Source organism: Phocoena sinus, chromosome 20 (genome assembly GCF_008692025.1).
Source record: "Phocoena sinus isolate mPhoSin1 chromosome 20, mPhoSin1.pri, whole genome shotgun sequence".
NCBI lineage: Eukaryota > Metazoa > Chordata > Mammalia > Artiodactyla > Phocoenidae > Phocoena > Phocoena sinus.
In genome coordinates this window covers 35,487,716-35,497,467 of record NC_045782.1, presented here as the reverse complement: position 1 = coordinate 35,497,467, position 9,752 = coordinate 35,487,716, and the positions used below count along the sequence as shown (strand labels likewise).

The window sequence follows — 9,752 nt, the reverse complement described above, 5'->3', positions numbered from 1 at the left end:
GCTGAGTTGGGCGCCGAGCGTTCCATATTAAACATAAAACAATCCGTTCTACGCTAATGGAGCTTGCCTTTTGGAATCACACGTAGAGCTTCTGACTGGGGAAGGCCTTACAGTTAAGAACTTGGACTCTGGAATTAGTTTACCTGGTTCCATAGCTCACTTCCACTACGTATGGTCCAGTAACTTAAGGCAAATACCTTAATCTCTTTGTGTTCCATTTTCCACAGTTGAGAAAGAGTAATACCTACTCATGAAGTCATTCTGAGAATTAAGCCAGAAAATATATAACAAAGCATTTAGTGCAATGCCTGGCACAGAAATAAGTATCAGCTATGTTATTCATCAGTTCTGGGGTGAAATCAGTTATCTGTGTGTTTAGGAAGTTCCATAGGTGATTTCCATAGCATTATTGAGTCTTACAAAAAAGGAGCCAAGGGAGGTTTCAGTCAGGGAGTAATAATATCAAAATTTTGTCATAGGAAAATTAGTGGCAACCTAGACTTAATTTTAAGTCAGTTGTAGCAATCCAAAGTAGAAATGATGGGGGCCAGAACTAAGATGGTGGCAGAAAGGATAGAGAGAATGAGACAGATTACGGACAAAGTAAGAAAATGAGATGGTAAAACTGATGAGATGGGGGCAGAGTGGGTGGGAAAAGTTAGCAGGATGTTCAATGTCCTGGCTTGGGCAACTGCGTGATGCCATTCAGAGAGAGAGGTAGGAAGAGACCACAGGATGAAGCTGAGGAAATAAGAGTGGTTTTCAAAATGTTGAAATTGAGGTCTGTGGGACATCCCAGGAGAGATGGCCAATTGTCATTCAGATGTACTGGGCTACAGATCAAGGCAAAACCATGGATGTGAATAATGTTACCAGAGAGGTTTCAAGTAAAAGGAAAAAAAGAGGATGGGAGCAAGGACTTCCCTCGTGGTCCAGTGGTTAAGACCCCATGCTCCCAATGTGGCAGGGGACAGGGGGGTGGGGGTGAGAGAAGGAGTTCGATCCCTGGTGGGTGAACTAAGATCCTGCATGCTGCACCATGCAACGTAAAAAAAAAAAAAAAAAAAAAAAGAGGATGGGAGCAGAGAGATCCGTGGCAGGATATTTAGTTGCCATTTGGGGCCTTGAGGGATGGTGGAGCCATGAGCCAATGAGTCTGGGTCCCTGAGGATTTCACGGAGCAAAAGCTGTCACACCAGCTCCGGGCTGCCTGCCTCTGGGTGTTTACAAGAAAGAGGAATAATGCTCTATCTTGCTAAAAATATTTAGCACTGTTATTTGTGTTTTTCTGTATTTTGAAAGAATAACCAAGGCTAAAACAATTATTTAGGCTATCATAGTCCTACCTTCAGATCCACTCCGATACATACCCTTAGACACTAAACTCAGATAACATAAGCCCCCCTAAACACAAACTTACTTTCTCAGACACAGATTTGTCCCCGCCCAACACATACATTTGACACCCTCTCATACACATTGACTTCCTCCATTATACCCTGTCTATGAAAAATGCATTAGCCTCATGTATGCACATACTGACCTCATATTTTCATATTCTTACTACACCACTCCCTAACACAAAAACTCCGTCCCTTAGGTGCCCACTGACACCATCTAGACACACCTGCCTCACTTCTCACTCTCTGACTCACACTGTATGGCTCTTTAAGGTACACACACTGATCCCTCACTCACACTCATGACTTCAGATTTAACTATTCAGACCCTCAAATGCACACATACATACTCCCTGAGGTACACACATTGACCCTTGATAAACTTCGTCGCCACCCTCAAGCAGACATGTTCATTCCCTTCTTCAGACACATTTGTTCTCCTCTATAATTTAAGAGAAAGTATGCTGACCAGTAATGTGCTGGTAAATGTTTAACAATCACCTCTCCAGGTTGGGAGGGCGGTGCTCTGATTTATATCATTTGCCAATTTCCATAGTGTAAATACTCTGACCACAGCCTTTGGAGCTATTGTTTCAAGCTATGGATGGTTTTACAGCCTGCTCACAGAATTCCTGACAATTTCACAATGGCTCTCAGAAGCACTCTGCCCCAGTGCACCACTGAATGTGACCGTCACAGATGCTCTCAGTTGCTTTAAGTGACTAGTGAGTCATTGGCCTTATGGCAGAGTGGCTAAGAGCATGGGCTTTAACTCTCTGCCTCAGGGAGGCAGTGTAGTGCGCGGTTGACAGCTATGATGCTGTCATTACCTCGAAGGACTGTGATGAGGCTTTAAATGAGATCACCATGACTTTTTTTAAATGATGTTTCTAAATCTGAATAAAAGCCAAAAAAAATAAAAAACCAAAAGTTGGAAAAAAATGGCGTCTCGAAAGTCCTGAGCACTAATGCCTGGCCCATAGTGAGACAGTTGTACAACATTTTTTTAAATAACACTTAACAGATTCACTGATTCACAGAGACACCCAAGACTACAGAAATATAGATCTGAACTCCTCCCCAATACAATCAGTTCTATCATGGAGAATCACTAAAATATAACCTCTGAGCAAAGGCGTGCTCTAAATTGTGTGGTACACACTCTTAGAACTCTAGGAGTTTAGAGGAGAGGAAGCCCAAAATGTTAAGAACTGGAAGAGATTGCAAACTGGCAGCCCTCAGGCAAATTCAGTTCTCCAAAGAGTTTTGTTTGGTCATCAGAATACCTTTAGGGGCACATTTCTTTTCCATTTTCACAGTCCCAATCCTTCCCCTTATTTTACACACTCCCCACTTTGCTTATTTAGGTTACTGGCCCAGCCATTCAGCCAATCCAGTTTGCCACTCCCTGATTTTAAACTAATACCCCAGTGTTTTTATATATTACTTTTTTTTTTTTTTAAGAAGATGTTGGGGGTAGGAGTTTATTAATTTATTTATTTATTTTTGCTGTGTTGGGTCTTCGTTTCTGTGCGAGGGCTTTCTCTAGTTGCCGCAAGCGGGGGCCACTCTTCATCGCGGTGCGCGGGCCTCTCACTATCGCGGCCTCTCTTGTTGCGGAGCACAGGCTCCAGAAGCGCAGGCTCAGTAGTTGTGGCTCACGGGGATAGTTGCTCCGCGGCATGTGGGATCCTCCCAGACCAGGGCTCGAACCCGTGTCCCCTGCATTAGCAAACAGATTCTCAACCGCTGCGCCACCAGGGAAGCCCTACCCCAGTGTTTTTAAACTGAGGTTTAAGTGTGTGAATAATAATAACAAAAGTTAACTTTTATTGACCACTTACTTTGTGCCAGGCATTATTTTAAAATACTTCAACCCTATGAAGTGAGTACTTTTTAATCTTTTCCAGACAGCAAACTGAGCTTCAGAGAGAGAGGAACTAACTTGCCAAGTCACGGACCTAGAGAGTGATTTGAATCTAGGTGTGTTTGACTCTAGTATGCTAAAATATGACTAGATCAAGGGGAGAGGAGGGGACATTAGGCAAAGGTAACCTAAACTAAGCGGGAAAGAGAGACAGCCTTGCCTTCCGTGGATGCAGAGCCCTGGGAGAAGGCAGCATGCCGAGGTGGGAAAACATTTAAACACCGGAAGAAAGAGGTATTGACTTTTGGACAAACTGAGTTCTCCCACTTCCCTTCACCTTCACTGGCAACTCCCTAGTGTGAAATCTGGAATCCCTCAAAAGCCTCTTCCACATTCATCCCTCTTCGTCTCAATATCATTCTCACCATCATCAGGGTGACCGTTCGGGGATGCAAATAGATCATCTCTGACCTGCCCCTGCTTAAAATCCTTCAAGTACTTGTCCTTGCACTGAGGATAAACTCTCAAAGCTTTAACATGGCCTTTGAGGCCCTGCCTCTGCCCACCTGCCCAGTCTCTACTTGTGCCGTTCTCACCGTTGCCCATTTTGCCATGCAACCATAGCACTGGCTAATATTTATGAAGGCTCCCGTCACCCTTTGGCCATTTTATCCTTCAAATCTCACTCAGCTTAAACGTCATTTTCTCAGAGAGGCCCTCCTGACTGCCCACTCCATCTAGATGAGGCTTCTCTGTCCTCTCACAGCTCCCTAGTGTTTCTTCACATAACTCTGCATGTTATGTAATTATTAATGTGTTTGTGTGTTTAAAGATTAAAGTCTGTCTCCACCACTGGACTGTAAACCCCCTGGGGACAAGGATTGTGTCTGTTTCCATGATTGCTGTATACCCAGCGTTCAGCGCAGTCTCTGCCTGTGTTAAGTTTCCAGTAAGTGTTCGTGGAAACAATAGATGAATTAACAGATGGGTAAGAGCCATATCTGCTTTTCACTGGGTGGTGCACACACGAAGACAAATGAACAGTTAGCGCTCTGTAGACACGTGAATGTGTTTTGACAACGGGCACAAAGATTTATTTCAGCTTGAACTTGGTTTTGTTTCTTTGGGGTATCCTGGGGTGGGGCTGAGGCAGGAGCTGAGTAAGTGAAGGACAGAGTCCAGTTCTGAGCTGGGTTTGGTCAGAGTCACTGAAACCTGTGCAGAGTGGAGAGAGGAGTGGAGCAGTGGAGAGGAGGGTCAGTATCGGCTTAAAGGCAGCAAAGTAAATGTATCCTGGCACCCAGCCATAGTTCAACTGCTCCTACCTCCAGATTACCTCTCTAATTATAAGTAATCAAAAAGATTCCAAAAAGCACAGAGACTGTTACCCACTTTCCTGTGGAGATTTTCTCATACTCTCTTCTCCATTGTTCAGGTCACATGCCTCTCTTCCTTCTAACCCTCTTACAGGAAGCCATCCCAGATTTGTTCCCTCAGTCTCTCAACTTCCCAGCACCAAAGTCTGAATTTGTTTTGGTTTCTGTGCCTCGGTGTCTGCATCTTAAATGAGTGTCCTGTCTCACCATTCGGGTGGGTGGATCTCTCCATGGTATTGAGCCACCCCTTGTTTCTGAGACATAATACATTGAAAGACTTCCTAGTTTAGGAGGAGGATTTGAGGACTATTGAGACCAGCAGCAGCTACAGAGAAGGGCAACATGCCTCCAACTCTAGGGGTTCCATCACTGAGAAGGTGCCATGGCACAACGGTACCAAGGAAAAGCTAAGGTTAGGATGGGCTCGGGTGGGTAGGGCAGGTGAGAGCAGCATCCCACCTGGAGGAGATTGAGGAAGAAGTGCAAGTGGTACTAATAACTGTCAAGGTTACCAAACTCTTAGTACTCTGCAGATGTTGATTTCAGCCTTTTCCTCGAATTATCTTATTTAAACCCCACCAAATCCCATGAAGTGGTTTAAGTAGCCCCAATTTTCACAAAAACCCCAAGGTTCAGAGAGTCTAAGTAATTTGTCAGCATGTGTTGAGGTGAAGATGTGAACCCGTGTCTGACCCCAGAGTGCGAGCTCACAACCACTATGCAAGATGCCCAAAGCTACCAAACTCCCACCTGAGCCTGCAGAGCTCCATCTGATCCACTATCCAGGACAGCAGCTCTCGAATCTGTAAATCCTTTAGCAAACCGTCATCACTGGGGTTCTTGGGTAGGGAGCTACAAAGGAGAAAGCCTCAGGCAGGCGCCTTTAGCCTGGGCACCACCCAGAGAGAGTAAATACCGGACCTGGGACTCCAACGTGGTGGGACAAGGTGGGGTGGGGGTGGGGTGTACGAGTCAACACAGCTGCCTCTCAGTTGTCTCAGCTTTCAAAGCTCCACCCAGACCTGTCGGCCGGGGAATATAGGCTCTTCCATACAGGCAAAGAGAAACAGTTCTGGTGGGAGACATCCCACCCATCCACCTCTCCAAGTGTCCCAGAGTGCATTCCAAAACCCCAAGAGATTACTTTGGGAATATTCACTCTTTAGAAGGATCTGTGTCATCAATTCCTCAGCTTCCTACAGAGATGGGGTAACTGATTTCAGGGGACTGGCCTTCAGAGGGTCCCAGTTTCACAAAAGCCTTCCTGAAGTTTGGCAGGCAGAAGTGGAGAAGCCAGTTTCTGAGGTCTCTTTTGTGCCCCACTCCTGGACTTGGTGACTCTGCACACTAGGTCATCCACCTTAGAAACTGTGGCCCTAGATTCCCTCCCAGGACCCCCACCCCCTTTCCTCCCAGGCTTTCCCTTAGGCTTGGGCTGTCCTCCAGGAGTTCTGTGAAGACCCCTCTTTGAACTCTGAGTAGAAGGGGATGCTTATCTGGGGCCTAGCCCTGCTCTGGAGTCTGGGAGAGGGAACAATGAGGTGGGGTCAAGAGGCCCCCCGCCCCCACCGCTGACCCCTTCCCCTGTGGGCTGACTCACCCCTGCTGCGCCCTTGCCTCCTCCTTCCTGTTAGATTGATGGGCCAGCTCTAGGGCCCGGGCCTCCCTCTGGGTGATGTTGTGTTTCCAGCTGGTAAAATAAAGATTAGGGAGTGGGTGGGGCCAGGCGGGACTCCAGATGTTCTCCAGCCCAAAGAAGCTCCAAATCTTTTGGTACCTCAACCCAAGGAGCAGAGGGGAACTCTTTCTCTACTCAGCCTCCCCGCTGCTTGTCTTCAGCTATCAGTGACAAGCTTTTCAGGAGCTACCATGCTGGCCAAACAGTGAGGGCAGGGGAAAAGATTTTGCATAGAGAAGAACGATGAAAGCAGTTTATCCTATTTCCAAAGTCTGAAGCTGCCGCCACCAAGTAGTCATTGGCAGCAATTCAGCTCCCCTGGTTCATGCCCAGCCCCCCGGGGATCCTCTGTGAGTCCCATACATCTTCCCGACCCCTCCTCTTAGAAGAAAAGGATTGGAAAGTTGCCCAAATCCTGCCCCAACCCCCGACCAGACTGCTGCCTGAGCCAGGGTCCCAGGCAGGGCCGCCATGCAGTCCAGCTCCCCAGCAGCACCTAAGCGAAAGGTGCCACCTGGCCTTGTGCATCACACGGGGGCACAGGGAGCAGGGAAGGGCACGCATGACTCACTCGCTCTTCTTCCCCTTCTGCGCCAGCAGCCAGTTCACAAAATCTTGTTGGCGGATCTTGTCCATGGCGATGCTATAGTCACTGATGAAAGTGCCTTCAGCGTACCTGGGGCCTCGTGGTTGGGAGCCGCTGGCCTTAGTGTGGAATCTGAGGGGCAGGGAGGGGAGAGAGAGGGAAACTAGGATGCCATAGAAGGAGCAGAGGGTGCGAAGATAAATGATTGTCACCAGCAGGGGCTGCTATTTGGAAAGGAAGCAGCCCATTTCTAGGGAGTCAGTTTTTATGGAGACACCCTCTTGTCCATGCATCAAGCCCCTGGGGCTTTATCCTCAGCTCAAGCACCCACTTCCAGCATCCTCGGTGTTTGAGGCTCTGCTTCTGGGCAAAGATCAGGGGTCCCCCTCATCCCTAAGGACTGAGCCATAGTTTTCTCCTTTGCTCCTCTTGCCCTGGCCCCACCAGATTCAGTTCTTTGGTTCTCAGTTTCCTAACAATAGTGAGCTCTCATACAACAGCACTTACTATGAGTCAGGTCCTCTACAAGCCCTTTAATACAGAAACTTACTAAATCCTCACACCACCCCAAGGAGGCAGACACTATGTAGATCTCCCTTTGGTAAGTGAGGAAACCACCGTGCAAAGAGATTAACTTAGCATACAGTGTAGGTATGATCCAGGGTTTACCCCAGGTAGTCCGGGTCCAGGTCTACGGTCTTTAACTTCTGCACGATGTTGTCTGTCCTTGTATATATGTGACAGCTGCATCTCAAACTCAGCCAAGTTGACAGGGGCATATGGCTGGTCCTTGCATATGAGAAGGCCTAACTCTACGCAGACACGTCTCTCGGCCTCCCGAACACACAAACAGAGCTCCCTGCTATAGTCATTCATAATCTTCCCTGCCTTTTCCTCACAGCGCTCATGACAGTTTGAAGCTTTGCCTAGATGGTTCTTCATCTGCTTTCCCCTTGGGCCTATATGCTCCACGGGGGCAGGTGGCATTTGTGGACCACTCTTCAGGTATATCCCTTGTGCCTGGCACACAGGAAGCCTGCTGTAAAATTTGATCAAACGCACACATAAGTGACTGGTTAAGGCTTTCATTAGGAAGGGAGATGCTATCGTCTACTTCAGACACTTAACCACTGAGAAGTCCTTCCAGAGATCTAAGCACACTCTCTCCAGCTACAACAGTAGCTCGTAAAAAAAGACTCCCTGGGGCTTCCCTGGTGGCGCGGTGGTTGGGAGTCCGCCTGCCGATGCAGGGGACACGGGTTCGTGCCCCGGTCCGGGAAGATCCCACGTGCCGCGGAGCGGCTGGGCCCGTGAGCCATGGCCGCTGAGCCTGCGTGTCCGGAACCTGTGCGCCGCAACGGGAGAGGCCGCGGCAGTGAGAGGCCCGCGTACCGCAAAAAGAAAAAAAAAAGACTCCCTGGTTCTAGCCTCACTCTGCACTCAGACTGCTGAAAAGTTTTTTTCCGTCGAACATCTTTCCTCTTGGCCTGGGATTCCTCCCTTTCTCATCTCCCCCTTGAAAATAGAACCCAGTCACCCCCCAAGCCTCCTCCCCGGCACCTGACCCCTTCCTTCTCACCCCAACCTGGAGTGACCTTCTTCCTTCTCTCCTAGCACCAATGCCAGGAGCAGGGACACCAGCAGCAGAGAGAAGGTCTTCATGGCCACCGCCTTCCAATGGTTACTTCCTGAGCTAAGAGAGAAAAGGACCAGCATGAGGTAGAAGCCCTGTGCTGAGGAAGCAAGCAATATGGCCACGCACTCCCGGTGCCCCAGAGCCTGTGGGGAGTCTGAAAGCTGGGGGGCCCTGTGCCCTGGGAGTTGGAGCTTTTCTAAGAGGCTAGAGCAACACCTTGGGGATGGTGGGAGGAGCTGGCATTAGAGTTAGAAGGGACGTTAGAAGGGATATGGAGCCTGGATGAGAGTGGACCTGCTTCTTGTTTTTTAGGTGGAGTCTGAGTGGGGTGGGAGGAGGGCAGCAGGGGGGCGATCCTGGCAGGAGAAAGCAGTGAAGGCCTGTGTGCAGGGACACCCCCTTCCTGGCCCCTGTGGCTAGACATCACAGGCACGTGGACTGGCAAGATTCTCCCTTCAGAGCCTCCAAAGTTCATACCAGCCAGCCTTCCAGCTCTCAGATTGGCTGTCACCTAAATCTTCGCAGCCCTCTTGGCCTGAGTGAAAACCGTAAGTAGAACCCCTCCCCCCCAGCCTTCACTATCCCCACTTAGGGATGTCCTACGCTTCTACCGAGGGCAAGCCCCGTTTCATCAGGGCATCTTCAGCAGAGACCAAGAACAGTAAGGAGCCTTCCTCCCAAGCCCTGAACACCAAAGCTAGGTCTACAGATGTGTGGATTTTCCTGCGTTGTCACCTGGGTGTTAAAGGAACCCTCAGCCCCACCTTTTCTTTCTTTCACGGAGGAAAAGAAAGTGAGGGGCTAGGGTGCCAAACATCTCAGGGGTGCCAAGACCCACCTCCTCTCCAGTGTCCTGTCCACGTCCACGTCCACCCCCATCCCAGCTGCTCTCTTACCAGCCTTCCTTTCCAGCTCTCCCAGAAGAAAGATAGGGCAGGGGTCTCCTCCTCCCTTCTGACTCTTTGGAACCTGTCTCAAGAAAGTCTGCCCCGGCTCCTTTATATCCAGATGTCACAGACCTACTGATTAGCCTAAAAGCATCTTATCTCAAGAAATTAATCCCACAGCTCCTGCCACACTAAGTCCATTTTACACGTAATAAAGTTGCCCTTTCCACCTGAACTGCGCTAATTGGTAATTAACATTTGGGTATCTCCAGCTGCTCTCTGGGCCTGGCCTGTGGGCAGGGTACCTTAAGTGCCCCTTTTC

At 48.9% G+C, this 9,752-nt stretch overlaps 1 protein-coding gene across 2 annotated transcripts; it reads right to left on the bottom strand.

The window, feature by feature from the left end:
* Positions 1–4,343: 4,343 nt before the first annotated feature.
* Positions 4,344–9,500, bottom strand: GIP (gastric inhibitory polypeptide). 2 transcript variants are annotated; one of them, XM_032617348.1, is made up of 6 exons: positions 9,457–9,488; positions 8,487–8,591; positions 6,893–7,039; positions 6,244–6,333; positions 5,394–5,495; positions 4,344–4,482 (listed from the first exon to the last, which is right to left on the bottom strand). In XM_032617348.1, the coding sequence occupies exons 2-6, from the start codon at positions 8,567–8,569 to the stop codon at positions 4,473–4,475; spliced, it is 432 nt and encodes a 143-aa protein (XP_032473239.1). In that variant the 5' UTR covers positions 8,570–8,591; positions 9,457–9,488; the 3' UTR covers positions 4,344–4,472. The 2 variants fall into 2 exon arrangements, with proteins under 2 accessions (XP_032473239.1, XP_032473240.1); XM_032617349.1 differs by having other exon boundaries at positions 4,349–4,482; positions 8,493–8,595; positions 9,440–9,500.
* Positions 9,501–9,752: the final 252 nt, after the last annotated feature.

What these genes read in the sequence shown, in the direction of transcription:
- GIP (XM_032617348.1), bottom strand. Translation starts at nt 8,569, where the DNA reads ATGAAGACCTTCTCTCTGCTGCTGGTGTCCCTGCTCCTGGCATTGGTG. An exon ending in GAAGGTCACTCCAGGTTGGG is followed by an intron (nt 7,040 to 8,486) that starts GTGAGAAGGAAG and finishes CCTGCCCCTCAG; the next exon opens with ATTCCACACTAAGGCCAGCG. An exon ending in GAGGCAAGGGCGCAGCAGGG is followed by an intron (nt 5,496 to 6,243) that starts GTGAGTCAGCCC and finishes TCTCCTTTGTAG; the next exon opens with CTCCCTACCCAAGAACCCCA.